The sequence below is a fragment of the Rhinoraja longicauda genome, chromosome 42 (assembly GCF_053455715.1).
Source record: "Rhinoraja longicauda isolate Sanriku21f chromosome 42, sRhiLon1.1, whole genome shotgun sequence".
In the NCBI taxonomy this organism is placed as follows: domain Eukaryota; kingdom Metazoa; phylum Chordata; class Chondrichthyes; order Rajiformes; family Arhynchobatidae; genus Rhinoraja; species Rhinoraja longicauda.
Genome location: NC_135994.1, coordinates 6,266,644 through 6,291,393, shown reverse-complemented (window position 1 = coordinate 6,291,393; position 24,750 = coordinate 6,266,644). Strand labels below are relative to the sequence as shown.

Below are 24,750 nucleotides of genomic sequence, written 5' to 3'. Positions count from 1 at the left end.
GTGAACTCTGTGGGTCGAAGTGCCCGTAGTCACGCTGTGTCTCTAAACTAATCAGCCGTGGCAGGGAGACAGAAGCGTGTAATCTTTGATCATAAAGAATACGAATCTACTATTATGTTACCACTATCCGATATGATCTTCCCATTACTTGGCCAGCATTTTGCTTCACTCCACCTGCCCACAACTATTTGACAATGTGATGCAATGTGATTGCATGTACTGATCAGTTATACATTCAGATCAATACAACTGTGCATGGTGCTTTCAAATACAGGTCAGAGTGACTGCATACGTGATATTCTTGTACCAAACTGAAGGCTTCCCAATTGGTCTTGTGGCCCAATTTCTCGAATTACTTGTGCACCACGGCAGGGAAGAGGCTGAGGAAAGATGAACAGTGTGGGAAGTAAGGCACACTGGTGAAATATAGGACAATGTACAAGCTCATACTGGGCCCACAGTGCATGTCACACCTATTGGTGATGCTGCAATTATTAACCCTTAGCGGTTGAACAAACTTGGATTGTACCTGATCGTAGTATACAAAATTATGAGAGGTTCCTCTTCAGATCGTTCACCTTGTCGTGGTGAAGAGGCTTGCATGCCCCCATGATTCTGAGAGCGATGCTGTCGGAAGCACTAGCTTCTGGTGGGGCCACCCATGGCGGTAAGGTCAAGGATGAGGGTCCAGACTAAGAACGATCCAACCTACAAGACCTCAACGGCGGACCAGGCGGACGGAGTTATCTTGAACTCAACGGCTGTGAAGGCGGATGAAGGCTGCAACAGGTCTCTCAGCTCCAGTCGTCTTGGTTCCCTTGCCATTGGAATGAGTTGATTGATTTGTGAAGGGCCGTGTGCCTCTTGGAGAGCAACATCAAGTACACGTTGAACAAACACCCGCACGGGCGTCTTCGTTCTGTGAGCAGCGCAAAACTTCACTCAAGACGTTCGGCGATGGGGGAAGGGCGACGGGATGGCTGGAAGCTCCGAGTCAAGAACCCGCATGGACGCGGAGAATACTTGATTCAATCGCTCAACTTTGGACTCATAAACCACCCGAGTTCATAAAATCAACGGAACGTAGACCAGCATCCTCGACCTCGAGGGATAGCCACGACGACGACGATAGGGTAGATAGTCAGACCCTTTTTCACAGGGTAGAAATGTCAATGGCTTGATGGCATAGCTTTAAGTTGAGAGGGCCAGAGTTTAAAGGAGATGTGCTAGGCAAGTTATTTTTTTAAAACACAGAGGCGGGTGACTGGAACGAGCTGTTAAGAGTGGTGGTGGAGGTGGATATGATACTGGCATTTAAGAGGCATATGAAGGGAATCGAAGGGTACAGATCACGAGCAGGAAGTGGAGATTAGCGTAACTTGGCATTGTGTTCAGCACGGACATTGTGGGCCAAAGGGCCTGTTCCTGTGCTGTTCTATGTGCTTGGTATATGTTACAACTTGAAGCCAGTAGGGAAACTCAAATAAATGGCTCAATTGCTGTGACTAACGTTCAATTTAACAGTATAATGTTTACACTTCCACCCCCAATGGGTGCCGAGAGACTAGTAATTAGAGGCAGGGGTGGAGATGGCACCTCCCACACAGAGCTGAGAGAAATAAGAGGAACTAGACCAAGTGGACCCGTTGGGCCCAAACCTCTCTTGCATTGGTGCAGCACCCTCCCCTCCCCCAGTCCCTCCCCCAGTCCCTCCCCCAGTCCCTCCTCCAGTCCCTCCTCCAGTCCCTCCTCCAGTCCCTCCCCCAGTCCCTCCCCTCCCCTCCCCCACTCCCTCCCCTCCCCCACTCCCCTCACCAACCCCCTCCCCCCTCCAACCCACTCCCCCTTTTCCCCTCCCCCCCACTCCATCTCCCTCAACCCCCCTTATCCGCCCTCCTCCCCCCCCCTCCCTAGGAGATAGATTTAAACTTTAAAATGTGAATAACTTTAAAAATATAACACCGATTTCAATGAAACGTCTTCCATTAGCACCAAAGGGACGACGGTGAGTAAGGTGGGCCGAAAATTGTCACGCTATCGTGTACCGCTTTGGCTGTAGTTCAGGAACAAACAAACGAGAGTTTTAGTATATAGATAATAATTTGTCTTGATAATTTGTGTGGTTTGTATTGATTGTGTTAATTGAAATGTTTGATCAAAACATAAACACACCTATTCTTGATGTTGCGTAGTTGTATATTTGGCTTAATTGTATATTTGGTCACGTTGAGCATAGAAAAGGCTTGTGCTGGAGGCTGGCATGCAGGGCAGTACAAGATTCAGGGATTAGACAACATGGGAAAAAAGGAAAATGAGAAATATGAATGTAGAGCTTTCAGCCTAAAGTGCTTTGGGAATGAGCAGAATTGCTGCACAAGTCACACCTGTGCATGGGAATCGAGGCCACGATGTTAGCTGGGTTGAGTCAGAATGATACAGCAATGGCAGGCATCAACTGGTTATAGACTGTTATGTACCAAGGACACTATCATTACTGTTAGTGGAGAAAGATTGGCATCCATTTTGGACTTCGAATTTAATAAACAAAAATAAGTCACTCTCTGAAAAGGTACAGAATTCACCTCCAGATTCAGGGGCAGTTTCTTCCCAGCTATTATCAAGCAACTGAACCATCCTACCAACAACTAGAGAGCAGACCTGTGCCATTTTCTAGCCCATTGGAGACCCTTGGACTATCTTTGATCAGACTTTAATGGACTTTATCTTGCGCTAAACGTTATTCACTTTATCACGTATTTACACACAATGGATGCCTCGATTGTAATCATAGATTGTCTTTCCGCTGACTGGTTAGCGTGCAAAAGCTTTTCACTGTACCTGCGATAACATGTGATAATAAACTAAACTAGAAGTCTACACCTCCAAATTTTACGTGAACAGACTATTTTTAAATATTCCATGCTCTCAATAATTCTAATCCTTCTAACGCAATGGAATTGTGATAGACAATAGGTGCAGGAGGAGGCCATTCGGCCCTTCGAGCCAGTACCGCCATTCAATGTGATCATGGCTGATCATTCTCAATCAGTACCCCGTTCCTGCCTTCTCCCCAGGAATGGGGAGATGTTTAAGGATTGAAAATTCCACCAGTGCATCATTTGGAATGAATGAAAAAGTGGCGCTAAACCGATAAAATTTAAATTACTAGACATCTTGATTGTTTCGCATGAAGAACGACTGAACTATCAAAACGACCACTTGGGCTGAAGCAAGCACAGCAACCAAGGGGAGGGACATGGGGCATAATGCTGTCGACTGGCAGGATCTGGGCACTAATCTTTCAAAATGGGGAAAAAAGTGAACCGAACCAAAAACAAAATTAACCTGGCAGCCAATGAATCAGAAATCCACTCAAATAACTTTTAAACCTTGATGATGTGTAGTGGGCAAACGCAAATGGAGAGTTTAGATTTTTTTTTAGATTTAGAGATACAGCGCAGAAACAGGCCCTTCGGCCCACCGGGTCCGCGCCGCCCAGCGATCCCCGCACACCAACACTATCCTACACCCACTAGGGACAATTTTTACATTTGCCCAGCCAATTAACCTACAAACCTGTACGTCTTTGGAGTGTGGGAGGAAACCGAAGATCTCGGAGAAAACCCACGCAGGTCACGGGGAGAACGTACAAACTCCGTACAGACGGCGCCCGTAGTCAGGATCGAACCTGAGTCTCCGGCGCTGCATTGGCTGTCAGGCAGCAACTCTACCGCCGCGCCACCGTGCCGAGTTGGTTCCAACTTGCACAAAATTGACTGCAGGCTCAGTAATTGCCTCATTAGCTCAGTGTTGTTCTCATAAATGAATCTTTTCCCTGTAGCATTTTCTAGCTGGAGGCCAGACTGGATAGGTACTTATTCTCCTGTTGGGAACCCACATGTTCGGCAAGAGTTGGTTATAATGTCACCCTTGCTAACACACTGTAAACATGGCATCAAAGTGAATGTACACACATTAAACCCTCTGTTTATATAATGGCTTTAAAGTAGCAAAAACACACACAAAGGGGGCATCACGTTATTTGAATCATCAAATAAAACAAAATGGACGCCAAGCAGCAAATATATATTTGGGCAAATGATCAGAGGCTTGGTCAAAGAAGGTGGTTTTAAAAATACATTGAAAGGCAATAAATTGTAGTTGAAGGAATTCTAAAGCTGAGGCCTTTGCAGTCAAAGCCATGAGCTCTAATGGTGGAATGGTTACATTTGGGGGATGTGTAAGAGGCCAGAATTGGAAGTGTACAGACATCACGGATAGTCACTGAGGTGGAAGAAATTATAGAGAGACATTTCAAAACCAGGATCATTTTTTAAATTAAAAATGAGGTGGCGTGGTGTAGCAAGTGCAATGACACTCATCAAATACTCAAACGTGGTCAGGGCTTTGGATGCCCTTATGGTTATAGAGAGCAGGATGAGGATGACCAGCCAGGCAGCATTGGTCCCAATAATTTCAAAGGCAAGGATAACAGCTCGAGCAACAATAGAGTTGAGATAGGAATGGAGTCATGCGATGTCACAAAGATATAGACAGACGAAAGGCAACATGAATACAAGAAACAGGAGACAATTCCAGGACAATGTCTTGATTCAGTTTCAGACAGTTAGCAGGAAAGGGGATAAAGTCAGTGGGTAAGGAATGGAGTTTATGATAAGGATTTTAGACTTTCCAGTATTTGGTTGTAAGCAATTTTGCTCATTCAATATTAGATGCTGGATAACAAGTCTGAAAATAGAGGCAGTGAAGAGGTGACGAGAAGTCATGGCAAATAAAGCTGGGTGATACAAGTGCATCAATGTTTTGGGGAAGAGGGTGCAAGAACAGGAGGGGAAGCCATTACTGGCGACACTTGTGCCACGGCAAGATAGCCACAAATGGAACAAATGTTGTCCCATGAGCGGAAGGATATCAGTGGACAACGGTGTGGACAACTGCGTCAAAGGCTACAGGCCGGTGAAGGAGAAAGGATACGTTTGTCACAATGATACAGGAATCAGAGTGCGCCATTATCCAATTTCCCACGCCATCCACTGTCCTTATGACACACACAATTGCAGCTCGTGTCCCCCCCTGATGGAACCGTAGCCCGCTTCACTTCAGACCCCTGTCTGTGGCTGGCAACTATTCATTCAATCATTCTGGGCCAGTTGAAGATTCAGGCCACAGACAGGGAAGTTGACCACAGCACACAGAGGGGCCCTGAAGGAGACTCCACTCACTCATTGAAAAGAACCACTTCCTTTCCATCAGAGTAAAGGGGCTGTGGAAGATTCGTTGTGCCCGTACAAATAATCAGTCTGCAAAACTACCTTCTGCTTTCAATCCTGCTTTCTCCAGCTGCTCTTTCACCACATTCTGAATCTGCCTGAGCTGGGGATCTGTGCCACTCATTTCACGGACTTTCATCTCTTTATGCAGTGGACTGCTTGGGTTGATTTTTGTGACTCGGACTTTAACGTGCCCTTCAGTCTCGTCATCAGTTTCTAAAATGCAGCAAGAAATCAATAGCGAAAGGTATAAAGGCTATTTTTAGTTTTTAAAACACAATACTTAAATCCTAGGATCACATTTAAACACCTTGTATTCAACAAATAAAATATGACGCACGGACTGCCAGCAATTTTAAAATAGTTGGAGATAAAACTGAGTCACTAAGGGTTTTTAGAGGATTGAAAAGCTCAACGTATCCAAAACACCATCACACAGCAATCAATTAATAAAGCTGCAGAATAAAGTGAATACAATCGACTAGCATTTGGTTTAGTTTAGAGATACAGCGTGGAAACAAGCCCTTCCCCTTCGGCCCATGGAGTCCGTGCCGACCAGCGATCCCCACACACTATCACTATCCTATACACACTAGGGATAATTTACAATTATACCAAGCCAATTAGCCTACAAACCTGTACGTCTTTGGAGTGTGGGAGGAAACCGGAGCACCCGGAGAAAACCCACGCAGGTCACGGGGAGAACGTGCAAACTCTGTACAGACAGCACCCGTGGTCAGGATGGAACCCGGGTCCCTGGCGCTGTGAGGCAGCAACTCCACCCCCGCACCACCTGGTTGCAGGTGTAGTGTTGGAGGAAGCCACATTCAGTTCAACCGTGTGTGTGTCCAGAATTGGACACAAAGGAACACTGGGGGATTTTCAAGAGAAAGCCCACCAGACATACCCCTAACGCAGATGCCTCGATCATCCACAGATTTGCAAAAACAAGTTTTACAGCCTTTGAAGACCAAAAAAGTAATTTTATGATCAGGTACAATATGGTAAATAATAGAGAAAAAGGGTATATTTTTTTAAATAGTTTATGGGAAGCGTGCTTCATGGACACAACCTGCGTTTGACGGCACTGGGCCTGTACTCGCTGGAGTTAGTATGGATGAGGGGGTCCTCATTGAAACTTACTGAAAAGTGAAAGGCCTGGATAGAGTGGATGTGGAGTGTCATCCTTTAGCAGCCATTAGCCCCCTTTCACCGATATCGAATCACCTTCTGCCATGTTTTCAGGTAGAACATTCCAGATTCACAGAGCATTGTTTCCTTTTGTTTGTTGCCAAGTGCCATATTGTGGTAGGAAGAATAAGGACATGCAATGCAGAGGGTAAAACCCAAGGTGGGAAATCAACAGAAATGTGTACAAATCGCTGAAGATGGCAGGGGAGACTGGCAAATCGATTAAGGATAGAGCCGTGCCTTAGAAGGGTGCAGAAAAGATGTACTGGAATAGCCCCCCCCCCCAAGGAGGAATTGAAGCAGCTGGGATTGCTCTCCTTAAACAGCAAAAGGACAGGGGTAACTTGGCAGAAATGATCACAACTATGAAGCATCGAGACAAAGTGAATAAGCAGAACATGGGTCAAGAATCAGATGGCAGATTTAAGGTGATTAGAAGAACCAAAAGGTGATTAGAGGGATGAAGCAAGCAGAGCTGATCTAGAATGTACGATCTGAAAGGGCAGTTTAACTGTACAAGGATTTGTTCTAGTAATTGGGAAAAAAACAGAAGGGAATGGAACTAACTGTCGGTGCAAGAACTAGAGATCTGAAGCAAAAACCAATTTGCCGGAGGAACACAGCAGGTCAGTCAGCATCTGTTGAGGGAAGTGGAATTGTCAACGCTTTGGGACAGGATGCTCCATCAGGACTCTTACAAAAACTTTGAGCTAAATGGCCTCTTCCTCGCAATTCAATGATTCCATGTGTTTTGGGCGCTCTTATACACAATAATCGTAAAATGTCAACGTGCTGGTATAGTAAAAAATAAATAAAAGGGAAATGATGTTATATTCTAACCCTAGTGTAACCGTAATCAAAATGAGCTGCAGATGCTGGTTTATACCAAAGGTAGACACTAAATGCTGGAGTAGCTGAGCGGGTTAGGCAACATCTCTGGAAAAATGGAAAGGCGATGTCTCGGGTTGGGACCCTTCTCCACATAGTCTGAACCTATCCATTTTCTTCAGAGTTGTTGCCTAACCCGCTAAGTTATTCCAGCATTTAATGTCTATCTTTGGTACAAACCAGCAACTGTCCAAACCTATCCATTTTCTCCAGAGATGCTGTCTGACCCAATAACATTTTGTGTCTAACTCTAGTGTAATATTAACCTGACTGCAACTCTTAATCTCAATTGAGATCCCATCTGGAACACCACGTATAGCTTTGGTCTTCTTTTCCTAGGAATGATTGATTTGCTTTGGAATTAAGTGAAAGTTAATTAAACTGATTTCTGAGATAAATGGGTTGACCTATGCAGAGAAGTGGCGTAGAATGGATTTGTTGCCCGAGGAAAGGTGCGTTTTCTCTGAGGGCTTGACAAGAGAACATGCGTGGACCTGGCTTTCTAGAACAAGGACTCTTAACTTCAGATTTGGAGTCAGCCATTTTGGACTGAGATGAGGCAAAAATTCTTTACTCAAATGAACAAATATTTACAATTCTCTAACCGACAGAGTTGTGGATGGTCCATGTAAAAGCCAAACAGATTTTGGATACTAAAGTACTGCAAAAAGTGCAGGGAGACAAAAAATGTAAAGTATAGGTGAACTGCAATCTTATTGAATGGGGGAGGAGGGACTGAATTCCAACGCTGGCTACATTTTCAGTGATGATTGACACAAAAAGCTGGAGTAACTCAGCGGGTCATGCAGCATCTGTGGAGAAAATGGAACAGGTGACGTTTCGAGTCGTGACCCACTTCTTCTCTCCAGAGATGCTGCCCGACCTGCTGAGTTACTCCAGCATTTTGTGTCTATATTCGGTGTAAACCAGCATCTGTAGTTCCTTCCTAAATACTTTTCCAATGTTTAAATGAGTTAGATGTGGCCCTTGTGGCTAAAGGGATCAGGGGGTATGGAGAGAAGGCAGGTACAGGTTACTGAGCTAGATGATCAGCCATGATCATATTGAATGGCGGTGTAGGCTCGAAGGGCCGAATGGCCTACTCCTGCACCTATTTTCTATGTTCTATGTTTCTATGTAAATTGAGCTTCATTGTAAACCGCAGAATGATTTCCAGCAACTGCCGCATAACTTACACTGGATTCAATTTCCTGGTTGATGTCTCCTGTTTCTTGAACATTAGTACAATATTAGTAACCCTGCAGTATTATACAATTGAGAATGGAAAGATTATCACCTATGCCTCTGCTATTTTTAACCTGGGTTGGCAATTCATTTGGAAACCACCCAACTTTCAGCACTGTTTCTATTTTTAAGTCTTTTTCTATCCATTATTACCCTGCCCACGACTCTTTTACTGTAAACTTTACATTATCCACTTCACTTAAAATAATACTTTGCATCTCTCCTCAATGGTTTTGCCATTTGCAATGTTTCTCCTTAAAGATCTTCCTTAGATCCTTAACACATAGATCCTTCAGCTGTAACTATTTCCTCCAGGCTCTGAAAAATACAGGAAAAATGGCCTAAATGACTCTGACTGGTAAGGGTTTGACCCCTGGCCTCAAGCAAGTTATCAATGTCAGCCAAGCTGGAAATGACATTGGATTTAATTGCCCTTCAGCAATGTTTCTCTGTTCAAACAAAGCACAAGATATTTGCTGAAATCTGTTTGGTTCCAACTGTTGTCCCCATCAGTGACTATCAGTAAGAGGGCAGGGTGTGAGGCTGATAAAAGCTAGGTCTGTGAACTTGTGCTAACAAAAAACAAAGCCTTGTACCTGGTGTTTTTTTTGGAGAGCGACTGGGACTACCCTTGGCCGGGTCACTGTCCTCTTTGTTCGAAACTTCTTTGTCTTCAAGCTTATCGATGAGTTTATTCAGGGTGGTAACCAACGTCTTGGAGGCCTGATTGCGATCAAATTCCCCTTTGAGACCCTCTGCTTCAAGTTCATCTTGTGCCTGAGAAACATTGTCACACACAATTTCACCAGTTATAATGATGCAAAATTATGCTCTGTTCCGTTTTCTATTCACCAAGCACACAAAACATTACACAACACAAATCATTGATTAGCAAGGCGCCAATTTGGCTGGAAGGTACAATGTTGTCCATTCTACCTTTTACACATGAATGAAGAGCAATTTCTAGCAATCTGCTGCAGAAAGGGATGCAGCAAGCTGAGCTGATCTAGAATGTACGATCTGAAAGTATAAAGTATCAAAGGTATCACAAAATGCTGGAGTAACTCAGCAGGTCAGGCAGCATCTAGGAGAGAAGGAAGGGGTGACGTTTCAGGTCGAGACCCTTCAAGAAGGAATGGGTGACGTTTCGGGTCGAGACCCTTCTTCAAGAAGGAATGGGTGATGTTTCGGGTCGAGACCCTTCTTCAAGAAGGAATGGGTGACGTTTCGGGTCGAGACCCTTCTTCAAGAAGGAATGGGTGACGTTTCGGGTCGAGACCCTTCTTCAAGAAGGAATGGGTGACGTTTCGGGTCGGAGGAATGGGTGACGTTTCGGGTCGAGACCCTTCTTCAAGAAGGAATGGGCGACGTTTCAGGTCGGAGGAATGGGTGACGTTTCGGGTCGGAAGGATGCTGGATCTCCTAGATGCTGCCTGGCCCGCTGAGTTACTCCAGCATTTTGTGATACCTTCGATTTGTACCAGCATCTGCAGTTATTTTCCTACATTCATAAAGTATCATTCATTCAATTTTATAATCCGACTGCAAGTTGAGCAAACAATTCGGAGTTCAACTTGGGTGCTTCAGCTCCTGATTGCACGATCTTAATGTCAAAGCACCACTCTTGACACATTTCAAATTCTGCCCACATCCACCTTTTAGACAGCAATGAAGCCTGAAGTCAAATGGCCCAATCTGAGCATCGGCAAGATTTTGAATTCATATCATATATATACAGCCGGAAACAGGCCTTTTCGGCCCTCCAAGTCCGTGCCGCCCAGTGATCCCCGTACATTAACACTATCCTACACCCACTAGGGACAATTTTTACATTTACCCAGCCAATTAACCTACATACCTGTACGTCTTTGGAGTGTGGGAGGAAACCGAAGATCTCGGAGAAAACCCACGCAGGTCACGGGGAGAACGTACAAACTCCTTACAGTGCAGCACCCGTAGTCAGGATCGAACCTGAGTCTCCGGCGCTGCATTCGCTGTAAAGCAGCAACTCTACCGCTGCGCTACCGTGCCGCCCGGTATAAATTGCTGCTTGATCATCCTATTGTCTCAAAGCATCTACAATTGCGTTGCAATTCTATTCACAATACCGCCACACGAGTATTACATACATCACCAGCACGTTATCCATCATACTGACACAGCTCCAAAGTAAAAATTCTCAGGGCCTGTCAAGTTAATCAAGCTAAAGATGTTACTATTTAGGCACATATCAATGACTCACTTCATCAATAAGGTTTTCAAACTCCTTTTCCATTTCTTCCTTGACTTCCCTTTTAATTTCAGACATTTTTGATTTAGGTAGAGACACTTCCTCCAGTTCCTTTTCAAAGTCTTTCAGGAGCTCATTCTCTTCATCATCTGCCATCTCCTCTTGCTTTTCTGAGGGGTCTTGTTCGGCCCGGTCCTCAGAAGATTGTGCAGAACTCTCGATCAGATCCTTGTCCTCTCCTTTCCCCTGTCACCCGCCAGAAAGCACAAATTAGCTTCAATTCTGATGGTTCGCAACCACCCAGCAAAGTGAAAACTTAAGTGACGATGTAAGTACTTCAACCTAACAATTTGTAGAACAACAATTCTATGGTCGGATGTTGTCATGTAGCATGTAAAGTCGCACCAAGAATTTGTTCCATGACCATTAGTTTCAGTAAAATTATATTATGATGCTATAAATGCAAATCAAAAAGTTACAATCTATGTCCATTCAAAATAGTCTTGAGATTTCAGTCAGTCTCAAAATATGGAGAACTCACACTGTGTATTAGTGCAATTCAAAGTAAAAAATACCAGTACAGCGTTAAAATTCTTATTAAATGTGTTAACACTATAAGAAAGTTCATTTGCATATTTGAGTGATTATTCTCGCCCATACTGACAATGATAACCTGGTTTGTTTAAACTGAGCAGTGGAGGTTGGGGTGAGGGAGAATATTAGGTATGCATTCAACCAAGACTCTGTTTACAATGATATGTCATAGGAGCAAAGAGGTCCTTCTGCAGTTGTACAGGGCCCTAGTGAGACCGCACCTGGAGTACTGTGTGCAGTTTTGGTCTCCAAATTTGAGGAAGGATATTCTTGCTATTGAGGGCTTGCAGTGTAGGTTTACCCGGTTAATTCCCGGAATGGCGGGACTGTCGTATGTTGAAAGACTGGAGCGGCTAGGCTTGTATACACTGGAATTTAGAAGGATGAGAGGGGATCTTATCGAAACGTATAAGATTATTAAGGGGTTGGACACGTTAGAGGCAGGAAACATGTTCCCAATGTTGGGGGAGTCCAGAACCAGGGGCCACAGTTTAAGAATAAGGGGTAGGCCATTTAGAATGGAGATGAGGAAAATCTTTTTCAGTGAGAGTTGTAAATCTGTGGAATTCACTGCCTCAGAAGGCAGTGGAGGCCAAGTCTCTGAATGCATTCAAGAGAGAGCTAGATAGAGGTCTTAAGGATAGCGGAGTCAGGGGGTATGGGGAGAAGGCAGGAATGGGGTACTGATTGAGAATGATCAGCCATGATCACATTGAATGGTGGTGCTGGCTCGAAGGGCCGAATGGCATACTCCTGCACCTATTGTCTATTGTCTATCCATATTCAGGTGGAGTCGGTTGTTGTAAAGGCTGCAACAAGGCAGATGTAAACCCGAGCTGAGAATGAAGGTGGATCTGGTCATGAATCCCAGGGTAGTGGGACTAGCTGGATTGCTCTGAGAAAGAGGTGGTGCATACTCAACAGGCAGAAGGGTGTCCTTTCCTGCTGTGACCATTCTGTGGTCATGTAATTTGGTTCTGTGATTGCAGCAGTGAAAGGGGACAGTTAAGCAAACTATAATGGTCAAAGCAGCACACCAACATAAAAAGGAGTGAAATTACAGTGTAGACATTTCTTTGTTTCAAGATCAACGTTTGAGAATTATCCCAGAATGGAATGGACAGGATTATATTCAGTTACCTTTTCAGTTTGGTCTTTTAATTCTTGCACTAATTTTGCAAGATCATCAGGATTCCGTATTATTCTGAACTGCATTTTTTGATTTCCTGAAAAAGAAGAGAGCCAAGTAGTGTGGGAGAGGAAGGGGTGCAGAGAAAATAATTACAAAGCCAGGAGTGAGCTTTGCAAAGATTACGAAAATCTAAAATCTAAATCTAAAAAAATTCTAATAGAAAAATGTTACATCCAAAACATTTATATCTAAACTTTAAAATGGAATAAATAAACTTTATGATGGTGGATTTACCTATTTACCTCCACATAGTAAAAACTAAATCTTGTAAAAGGTATAGATATTTATTCACAGAAGTAAACGGTGCAATGCACTACTTTCTAAAGTTGAAGGACTGTAATGTCATCTGAGATTTGGCCATGGACAAATGGAAACAGCCTTACAGCTGGGGAAAGGGAAGTTAGAATGGGCTGCTTTGCCCGGTCATCAACTTTTTTTTTTTTACCTTGGTCATCCAGAAGATCATCTTCCCCAGTTTTAACCGTTTCGCTCAATTTAGAGTCAGCCTAATAAAAAAAAAAGACATTTATCATCACTGCAAATCACAAGTAAAGGAGTTTTGTACATTTCCCCATTAGCATGAATCCCCAACGTTTTGTCAAAAGGACAATTCATTTTCGGGTGTTTTTTCTATGACCTACTTATGCATTAACATGGGGTATGGGGAGAAGGCAGGAACGGGGTACTGATTGAGAATGATCAGCCATGATCACATTGAATGGCGGTGCTGGCTCGAAGGGCCGAATGGCCTCCTCCTGCACCTATTGTCTATTGTCTAAAAGAGGGAAATTTGAAGTAAACACCAGTTTTCATTTGAGGCACTGCAAGTAGTCAAATAAACAAAGGCTTGAAGAGAGCCAGGTGAACTTCACGACAGATTCCACGCACTTGAAGAGCTGTACAATGGTCCAGCTAAAAATACACTTGTCAACTTACAATACCCCTAACATCCATATCGAGGTAAAGAACTTGAGTTTTTTGAGAAGATAAACAACATTGATATTTCAAATCTGTACACATTATATTTTTTTAAAAGACGTTGAAGGCTTTTTAAATGCTCTCTCGCATGTAGATCAACTTCTTAGGCTGCTAGTAAACACACATCTAATCCTTGAGGCTTTATCTATTAACATATCGAACAATGCAAGTACACGCAGAAAACACACACACATACACACACACACACGATGCTGTTAAAAACTATAACGTTTAACCTCAGCTGAATTAAACAACCCGAACCACCAAGGAAAATGTCTTCAATGCACAACTTAATAGGAATGAAATCCATTATTTGTTGGTTGGTACAGTGGCGAAGCACTTGCGACACAGCTTGGTGACTTTTTGTAGGGAGGAACTGTAGATGATGGTTTGAATTGAAGATAGACACAAAAAGCTGGAGTAAGTCAGTGGGTCAAGCAGCATCCCTGGAGAAAAGGTATGGGTGATGTTTCGGGTCGAGACCTTTCTTCAGACAGAGTCGGGAGAGAGGGTAACAAGAGATATAGGCGGTGATCGAAAGATATGTCACCGAGCCCACAGCCAACAATGGACCATTGTGGGCTCCACCTTTCTTTGATCATCACATCCTCAGAGCTCCAACAGATTAATCAAATATGATTTGCCTTTCATAAAACTACATTGGCTCTGTTCAATCTTATTTCGGTTTAGTTTATTGTCACGTGTATCGAGGTAAAGTGAAAAGCTGCTTGTTGTGTGTTATCCAGCCAAAAGGACCATACATGATTACAAAGAAGCCATCCAGTGTACAGATAAAGGATGAAGGGTACAACATGAAAGATAAAGTCAGATTAAAGAGAGTTCAAAAGTCTCCAATGAGGTCGATGGGAGGTCAGGTCCACACTCGAGCTAATGAGAGGACAGTTCCTAATAGCAGCTGGGAAGAAACTGTCCCTGAATCTGGAGGCGTGCATTATTACACTTCTGGTGTGCAGCAGCAAGTAAGAATCTCATCGTTCTATCTGGGACATATGACAATAAAACACTCTTGACTCTCTTGCCTGATGGGCGAGGGGAGAAGAGGGAGTGACTGGTCCTTGATTATGCTGCTGGCCTTGCTGAGGCAGCATGACGTCTACATGCAGTCAATGGAAAGGATGCTCTGAGTGATGGTCTGGGCTGCATCCACGGCTCGCTGCAATTTCTTGCGGTCTTGGATGGAGCTGTTCCCAAACCATGCGTTCTATGGCACATCGATAGAAGTTTGTGAGGGTTGTTGGGGGGACATGCTGAACTTCCCCAGCCTTCCAAGGAAGTAGTGCCTTAGGTGTGCTTTCTTGGCCAAACTCGAAGTCAGTTTGCTGGTGATGTTTATTCCCAAGAACTTGAAGGATGAGAGGAGATCTTATCGAAACGTATAAGATTATTAAGGGGTTGGACACGTTAGAGGCAGGAAACATGCTCCCAATGTTGGGGGAGTCCAGAACAAGGGGCCACAGTTTAAGAATAAGGGGTAGGCCATTTAAAACTGAGATGAGGAAAAACTTTTTCAGTCAGAGAGATGTGAATCTGTGGAATTCTCTGCCTCAGAAGGCAGTGGAGGCCAATTCTCTGAATGCATGCAAGAGAGAGCTAGATAGAGCTCTTAAGGATAGCGGAGTCAGGGGGTATGGGGAGAAGGCAGGAACGGGGTACTGATTGAGAATGATCAGCCATGATCACATTGAATGGCGGTGCTGGCTGGAAGGGCCGAATGGCCTCCTCCTGCACCTATTGTCTATTGTAGCTTTCAACCATCTACACTCCGGCATCTTCAATTTAGATCGGCGTGTATGTACTGCTTTGCTTCCTGAAGTCAATCACAATCTCATTTGTCTTGCTGACATTGAGGGGGAGGTTGTTGTCTTAGCACCAGGTTACGAGGTCCTCAATCTCCTTCCTGCACACCATCTCGTCATTATTTGATATCCAGCCGACCATGGTGGTGTCATCTGCAAACTTGTAAATGGAGTGCGATTGGTATTTGGCCGCACATTCATGAGGGTACAAGGAGTGTAGTAGGGGGCTGAGAACACATCCCTGCGGGTCACCAGTGTTGAGGATTCTCGCAGAGGATGACGCGTCACTTATCCTCATTGATCGTGGTCTGTTCATCAGGAGTGAGCGATCCAGTCGCAGAGGGGAGCGCTGACTGCAAGTTGGAGATGAGCTTGGTTGGGATAATAGTATTCAGAGCAGAGCTGTAGTCTATGAATAGGCGTCTGACGTAGGTGCCCTTCTTATCCACTTGCTCCAAGAATAAGTGTAGGGCCCGGGGAGATGGCATCAGCTGTGGACCTGTTGTGGCAGTAGGCAAACTGCAGTTGATCAAGGCTGCTTGGTAGGCTGGATTTAATGTTATTTTCCAGTTCCAGCTTTCGTTATAGAGTCCAGCATTTCCTAACAGATCAGTAGCTCCTGGTTATCACTCCCTTCTTTCTTGATCACATTCACTATCATCCAATCAACAGGAACAATTCCATAGTTGACAGAGACACAGGAGAATGCAGATGCTGGAAACACAAGGTATTAGAGGAACTCAGTGGGCCTGGCAACATCTGTGGAGGGAATGGACAGAAGGGTTCCAGCCCTAAATGTTGTCTATGCATTCCCTCCACAGATGCTGCCCGATACCATTGAGTTCCTGCAGCACCTTGTTTTTTGCTCGAGAATCTAGGAACCTTTGGAAGACAACCAAAGCATCCACTGCCTCTAAATCCACTTCTTTCAAAACTCTAGGATGTCAATCAGGTTCCTGAAATTTATCAGCTTTCATACTCACTGATTTCACTTGTACTGTTTTTGGACAATGACATCATCTGCTTCTCTCCAAACATAACAGTTCAATGGGAAAAAATAAATAAAAATCTTGACAATACCTCTTCCAGCTTTTCTTCTGAAAGGGGATCGACAGTCTCTGGTTTGCTGAATGTATTCCAGAAATCCTCACCATAGTTATCCTCCTCAATCGCCTCGGGTGAATTTAAAGCTTCACTTCCTGAGAGTTAATCAAACAAGCCTACAACTGTTAGTCCATTGTCAGAGCTGTTCTTTAAACTGTATGCAGTGTGTGTAATAGATAAGAGTATGAAAGTTCATATGCATATTTTCCATTTCAGATTTCTCTGATGTACAATAAAGTACATCAGTCACGGTGGCGCAGCGGTAGAGTTGGTGCCTTACAGCGCCGGAGACCCAGGTTTGATTCCGACTACGGGTGCTGTCTGTACGGAGTTTGTACGTTCTCCCTGTGACCTGCTTGGTTTCTCTTGGTATTGCAAGTATTGACTCTTTCTCCTGGTGCCAAGATCTTCGGTTTCCTCCCACACCCCAAAGACAGGTTTGTAGGTTAATTGACTTGGTAAATGTAAAAATTGTCCCTAGTGGGTGTAGGATAGTGTTAATGTGCGGGGATCGCAGGTCGGTGCGGACCCGGTGGGCTGAAGGGCCTGTTTCCGCGCTGTATCTCTAAAACTAAAATGTATCAGTTCAAACGATTTAAGGTTGGAATTTGCTACACAGCTGAAACAAATCTCCCATTTCTGCCAGCTGCAACAAACTGAAATTGCAGTTCTAAATCAGCCAGTATAAAACTTAAATATTAGTGTTGGTGGCTGCAATGTTTAGTTGATCAGCACATATCACATCTGTTGTGATTACAAGGGAGAATCCTTGCATTACTCGTAGAATTGTCTCCCATTCTTCACTCACCTTAAAATAGGGAGATAGATGGAGTCAGAGCATGGAAACAGGCCCTTTGGCCCAACTTGCCCACATCGACCAACACATCCCAACTGCACTAGTCCCACCTGCCTGCATTTGTCCCATATCCCTCTAAACCTGTCCTATCCATGAACCTGTCTAATTGTTTCTTAAACGTTGCAATGGTCCCTGCCTCAAGACCTCAGTGTAGGAGCCTGGGAGGAAAGCGAAGATCTCGGAGAAAACCCACATGGTCACGGGGAGAACGTACAAATTCCGTACAGACAGTACCCATAGTCGGGATCGAACCCGGGCCTCCGGCACTGCAAGGCAGCACCTCTACCACTGTGCCACCGTGCCCCCCTTGTTTATAGTGAAGAAAACAAACATTAAAGACAGACCCAAGAGATAAGGAGAGTGCTAAAAGGTCCTCATTAGTTTCTCGCCTGCTACCCCTATGAAACCTTGTTTTATTTAGTTTACATTTAAGTCTGTAGAGTTCTGACACGCAAGAGGATCTTAGTCTACTTTTTGGAATTTCAGTCGAATAATGCCCTTCAGAATAAATGCCTTGTGTACAGCGACAGATTCTAACATACCTTCCAATTCAAGTATACTCTCGTTGCTGACTGGAAGCTCCTCAGGTTGATTACCAGGTTCCTGAGTTAGACTGGCCTCTTCCTTGCTCTGTGTATTTTGGTCTTTCAAAAGCATTTCATCCAAGGTTTTCAATTCTTCTGAGATTTTTTCCACTTTGCGCTTGGTGTCAGCTAAAGGTGGCACCAGGAGAAAGAGTCAATACTTGCAACCTTAAGAAAAAGCATCATCTTCATCAACAACCAGACTGTCATCAAAGATAGGACTGCTGGGCCTTCAGAGTAATCCAGCACAGAAACTTGTCCTTTGCCCCAACTTGTCCATGCCAAACCAAGATGCCCCATCTAAACTAGTCCAATTTGTACACATATTCCACTAAACCGTTCCTATCCATGTACCTGTCCGAGTGTACTTTAAATGCTGATGGAGAACGTTACCTTCTTTTAACCAAGCCAGTCATTTCAAACTAAGGTGGGAGTTAAAATATGATATTTATTTAAGTTAAGAAAGATGATCTATTTGTTTTAAATAAACTATAAAGAATAATTAAGTGAATTAAAACTAAAACAAGGTATGAGACAGACAGTAAAACAGGTGGAACAGTATGTGGGGAGTTGATGGAGGCCAGTACAATCCCACAAAGAGCACCTGAAATAAGCTTCTCTTCCTTAAGGAACTAGAGCCCAAGGTGTAGACATCGTTAAGCTTCAGGAAGGGGCAAGTTACTGGGACAGGAGCTTGGGTTAAGTCATGGTCATTGGTCAGGTTGATTCAATTGCAAGCTGGACGCAGTGCAGGAGCCTCCACTCCTGACTTTTCTCTAAAAGGTACAAGGCGCTTGCTGCCTGCGCAGATGAGAATAAAGACCACAGAAGAGATGGCAAATTGCCCGCGGTACTACAGTGCAGAAAACATTTGAGGGGAAAGTAGCAACGTACAAAGTGGTAAAATAGTAAAGTGTCTGAAGAAGGGCCTCGACCCGAAACATCACCCATTCCTTCTTTCGAGATGCTGCATGACCTGCTGAGTTACTCCAGGATTTTGTGCCTATCTTTGTAGTAAAGTACAAAGTGTTTGATAGTGTTGTCAGGGAGAGGCACCTCTGCACCTACAACAGAACAATGAATACCATGTGTCTGCCCAGTACCAGGGTTTAAAAACCATCTCCTCAGGGATGGACAAGAATTCAGAGTTCAGGAGCCTGGGGGGGAATGCAAGTGTGCAGTTCAATTATTTAATGTTAATTAAAAAAAGCTCTCACTATCACACTGTGGGATTTTGAGGATTCTGCTTTGCCAATTATTTTTGTTAAAGAGGGAATATTTTAATTTGGTTTTTTTCCCCATTCTAAGCTTGCAATACCAGTTAACTGTTCCCATCAAAGACCAAAAACTTGAAAGATTAAGATAGGTAAATTATATATTAAAGAAAAAGTTCAACATCCAAGTGAGGCTGACATGCCCAATTATAACAATTGTGATCGGAGGTGGTGAACAATCAATTCTTCAATCCTCATGCCCATGCCCATCCATAAATTCCATGATTACTCTATGTTTTCACCTATCTCAATACCATTTTCCTACGCTATCAATTCTAAGTGGCTTACCACATGGTGTGACCCTTATTTCTAAACTCTTTCGCCTGGGAGAACATCCTCTCTCTAGATTCAAGATTCAAGATATCTTTATCTCTATCTACCTATCAAGCCCTCTAAGAATTCTGTATGTTTCAATGAGGTCAGATCTCGGTCTTCTCAACATGAGAATAGAGCCCGAACCCACTGCAACCTCCGCCGAGACAAAGTGGCCAAAACTGGCACTAAACGTCCTAACAGAAAGGCAGCCATTGAAAGCACACTTCATAACAAAACAATATAAAACCTTAAGATAACAATGTTTAGTTTAGATTATTATCGTCACATGTATCGAGGTGCAATGAAAAGCTTTTGCTTGCATGCGATCCAGTCAAAGACTGTACATGAATACAATCAAGCTGTCCACAGTGCACAGATAAAAGCTAAAGACAACAACATTTAGTGCAAGATGTAACATTGTAAAAGTCAACTTGTGTGCATGAGCTAATCCACCTTGGGTGGATGGAAGGTATTAAATTGTCATTACTCACAGACTTGGGCTTTGACATATTCAACATACTGCTCTGGGCTGAGAGCAGGCTGGCATTTAATTGGATGAGGCTTGGAAACAATGGTGGGGCGCAAGTAAGGGTGTTGGCAGATACGAGTGGTGTGTATTGTTAGCACATAATTGCACGACTGAGGCTCATCCACTCGAGCTATGAAATCTCCCGATCCTTCTTCGCACATAAACTATTAAAAATACAATAAAACAAGAGAACTTAGTTAGCACAGAGAAATTAGTCATTAGTAAAATCAATATCAGTTGAACAGTATATTTACCCACCAAGCAAACATCACCAATACTCCCTCCTTTGAAGCAACTCACCATTTCAGCTTCTCCAAACACCAGGGGGACGTGCCCAAACAGCAGCCCCCGAGACTTTTGGATATTTAGGAACTAGTTGGATTTTTATAACAATACAGAATTCAATGGCTATTCACCAGATGCCAGTGTAAAAATCACCTGGATTTATTGTCTTTTATTTCTCAATTTGCTCTGGTAGGATTTACATTCAGGCTGGTCGTTTAGCATTGTAGTGGTTAAAGATTTTTTAAATGTATATACATCCTACATTGACAACATAGGGTAACATTTCATTCTTGGGTTCAAGTCAAGGTAGGCTGCCGTGGCAGTCATTTCTCTCCTGTTGTACTTACTCAAGGGAACAAATGCTAGAATCAGAAACAAAAGATAGAATTTAATCACGCAGCATCAATGGAAAGAGAAACCAGTTGAAAGATTCAGGTCTCTTTCCATTGATGCTGTGGTTTCTCTTTCCACATATGCTGCTTGACTTTGAGTTCCTCCAGTGTTTGCTTCTTATACCTACTCTGATCTGATGGTGCCCTCACTTTCATACACTTTTCCCTCAATGCTTGAGCAGACCCCAAATAGTGACCCAGAATAACGACGACTAAAAAGTCCTGCATTTAAAGAGGTTAAGTGCTCCAAGTACCACTCTCATACACCATTAAATGGCAATGATATGTTAAAAAACCACTCGAAAGTAATACCAAAGTAACACAACGGTGATCGGGCTGATCACCAACGGTGATGAAACAAAATACAGAGCGGAGGTGCAGAACCTGGCGGACTGATAACAACCTGTCCCTAAATACCACCAAGACCAAGGAGCTGATCATCAACTTCCGTAGGTCACATAACGGGGAATACGCCCCGATCTCTATCAACGGGGACAGTGTGGAGAGAGTGTCTAGCTTCAAGTTTCTGGGCACTCACATTTCGGAGGACCTAACATGGTCCAATAACACTGCTGCGCTGATCAAGAAGGCACAGCAACGACTGTTCTACCTGAGAACACTGAAAAAGTCTGGTCTACCCCAACAGCTGCTGACGACATTCTACCGCTGCACCATAGAGAGCATCCTAACGCATGGCATCCCTGTGTGGTACCTCAGCTGCACGGAGGCAGAAAGGAAAGCTCTTCAGCGGGTAGTCCATAGAGCTCAGAGGACCATCGGAACACAGCTACCAGACTTGGAGGGCATCTACAACACACAATGCTTCAGAAAAGCCACCAGCATCCACAAAGACTCTTCACACCCCTGCAACAGTCTGTTCGAACTCCTTCCATCGGGCAGACGATACAAGGCCTTCTACGCCCGCACCTCCAGACTCAGGAACAGCTTCATCCCCAGGGCCATAGCTGCTATGAACCGGTCCTGCTGAGCCGGATGGTCACATCGCACAGTGATCCGGCACAGATCTACTTGCACTTTATTCTGTCTTAAAACTGTTACAATTTGTTTTGTTGGGTTGCTGTTGTTTAAATTAAATAAATTATTGCATCGTATGGGAGGCGCATTCCCAATCTCGTTGTACCCCTGTACAATGACAATAAAGATATATTGTATTGTATTGTAAAATACATCCAAATAAAGCTGATTTGGGATTCAAACCAAGCAGAATTTTATCCTTTGACTCTGAACACAAGTACAACAGGGTTATTTTTTTTCTTAAACCAGCTTCTAAGGTAAACTTACTCTCACTTCAGCCTCTCTTGGTTTTTCATTAAGGTCACACTTGGATCCATTCACGTAAGTCTGACTATGATACCTCTTCAATTTGTGCTGTTTTGAAGCCTGTAAATAAAAGGGATTTTCAAAAAAGATATGCAAGACTTTATAACTGCAAATTATTTGTATTAGTTTTATAATTTAATCCATTGTACTCATAATCAGCAAACAATTAAATTAACCATGCAGTCATTGGAGGCAAACTGCACAGAGAGCCTTCTCTTTTTACTAGGCTCAATTCCATGGGCACCAACTATACTTCATGTCTTGGCTAAATTGATCACTTAACATCCAAGCTCTTCAGTCTTGGCAAGTCACCCAATCTCTTTCAGCCGGGAATTGTTTCTTTTTATTAGAATATCATTTGAAAGCTATCTGATCATACTTCAACATAATTGTATAAGGGGTAAGAGTGTTGTAAAAACAAGCCTGAAGGCTTTGTGTCTCAATGCAAGGAGTATACATAATAAGGTGGATGAATTAAATGTGGAGATAGTTATTAATGATTATGATATAGTTGGGATTATGGAGACATGGCTCCAGGGTGACCAAGGCTGGGAGCTCAACATCCAGGGATATTCTATATTAAGGCGGGATAGACAAAGGAAAAAGAGGTGGGGTAGCGTTGCTGGTTAGAGAGGAGATTAAAGCAGTGGAAAGGAAGGACATTAGCTTGGAGGATGTGGAATCGATATGGGTAGAGCTGCGAAACACTAAGGGGCAGAAAACGCTAGTGGGAGTTGTGTACAGGCCACCTAACAGCAGTAGTGAGGTTGGGGATGGCATCAAACAGGAAATTAGAAATGCGTGCACTAAAGGTGCAGCAGTTATAATGGGTGACTTCAATCTACATATAGATTGGGTGAACCAAATTGGCAGGGGTGCTGAGGAAGAGGATTTCTTGGAATGTTTGCGAGATGGTTTTCTAAACCAACATGTCGAGGAACCAACGAGAGAGCAGGCCATTCTAGACTGGGTATTGAGTAATGAGGGAGGGGTTGGTTAGCAGTTTTGTTGTGCGAGGCCCCTTGGGCAAAAGTGACCACAATATGGTGGAGTTCTTCATTAGGATGGAGAGTGACAAAGTCAATTCAGAAACAAGTGTTCTGAACTTAAAGAAAGGTAACTTTGAGTGTATGAGACGTGAATTGTCCAAGATAGACTGACAATTTATACTTAAAGGGTTGACGGTGGACATGCAATGGAAGGCATTTAAAGATTGCATGGATGAACTACAACAATTGTTCATCCCAGTTTGGCAAAAGAACAAACCAGGAAAGGTAGTGCATCCGTGGCTAACAAGGGAAATCAAGGATAGTATTAAAACAAAAGATGAAGCACATAAATTAGCCAGAAAAAGTATCATACCAGAGGACTGGGAGAAATTCAGAGTCCAGCAGAGGAGAACAAAGGGCTTAATTAGGAAAGGGAAAATAGATTATAAGAGAAAACTGGCATGGAACATTAAAAACTGACTGCAAAAGCTTTTATAGATATGTGAAGAGAAAAAGACTAGTTAAGACAAATGTAGGTCCCTTGCAGTCGGAAACAGGTGAATTGATCATAGGGAACAAGGAGATGGCAGACCAATTGAACAACTACTTTGGTTCTGTCTTCACTAGGGAAGACATAAACAATCTGCCGGAAATAGCGGGGGACCGGTGGTCTAACGAGATGGAGGAACTGAGGGTAATCCAGGTTAGTCGGGAAGTGGTGTTAGGTAAATTAAATGGATTAAAGGCCGATAAATCCCCAGGGCCAGATAGGCTGCATCCCAGAGTGCTTAAGGAAATAGCCTCAGAAATAGTGGATGCATTAGTGATAATTTTTCAAAACTCTTTAGATTCTGGAGTAGTTCCTGAGGATTGGAGGGTAGCTAATGTAACCCCACTTTTTAAAAAGGGAGGGAGAGAAAACGAGGAATTATAGACCAGTTAGCCTAACATCGGTAGTGGGGAAAATGCTAGAGTCAGTTATTAAAGATGTGATAGCATCACATTTGGAAAGTGGTGAAATCATCGGACAAAGTCAGCGTGGATTTATGAAAGGCAAATCATGCCTGACGAATCTTATAGAATTTTTCGAGGATGTAACTAGTAGAGTGGATAAGGGAGAACCAGTCGATGTGTTATATCTGGACTTTCAGAAGGCCTTCAACAAGGTCCCGCATAGGAGATTGGGGTACAAACTTAAAGCACACGGTATTGGGGGTTCAGTGTTGAGGTGAATAGAGAATTGGTTGGCGGACAGGAAGCAAAGAGTAGGAATAAACGGGTCTTTTTCGGAATGGCAGGCAGTGACTAGTGGGGTACCGCAAGGCTCAGTGCTGGGACCCCAGTTATTTACAATATATATTAATGATTTGGACGAGGGAATTGAATGCAATATCTCTAAGTTTGCGGATGACACGAAGCTGGGTGGCAGTGTTAGCTGCGAGGAGGATGCTAGGAGGCTGCAGAGTGACTTGGATAGATTAGAAGAGTGGGCAAATGCATGGCAGATGCAATATAATGTGGATAAATGTGAGGTCATCCACTTTGGCGGCAAGAACAGGAAAGCAGAGTATTACCTGAATGGTGGCCAATTAGGAAAAGGGGAGATGCAACGTGACCTGGGTGTCATGGTGCACCAGTCATTGAAAGTAAGCGTG

The 24,750-nt window shown here is 43.6% G+C and overlaps 1 protein-coding gene across 2 annotated transcripts in view; it reads right to left on the bottom strand.

Moving 5' to 3' along the window:
- Window positions 1–24,750, bottom strand: part of os9 (OS9 endoplasmic reticulum lectin) — a 66,687-nt gene that overhangs the window by 7,707 nt on the left and 34,230 nt on the right. Inside the window, exons 5-13 of one of the 2 annotated variants that reach the window (XM_078431374.1) lie at window positions 22,068–22,166; window positions 20,051–20,252; window positions 17,929–18,099; window positions 16,507–16,625; window positions 13,077–13,137; window positions 12,580–12,665; window positions 10,858–11,091; window positions 9,212–9,392; window positions 5,334–5,507 (exon numbers count right to left, since the gene is read on the bottom strand). In XM_078431374.1, coding sequence (XP_078287500.1) covers window positions 5,334–5,507; window positions 9,212–9,392; window positions 10,858–11,091; window positions 12,580–12,665; window positions 13,077–13,137; window positions 16,507–16,625; window positions 17,929–18,099; window positions 20,051–20,252; window positions 22,068–22,166 — 1,327 coding nt within the window. The remainder of the gene's footprint in view (window positions 1–5,333; window positions 5,508–9,211; window positions 9,393–10,857; window positions 11,092–12,579; window positions 12,666–13,076; window positions 13,138–16,506; window positions 16,626–17,928; window positions 18,100–20,050; window positions 20,253–22,067; window positions 22,167–24,750) is intronic. The other variant, XM_078431375.1, reaches the window with a different exon arrangement.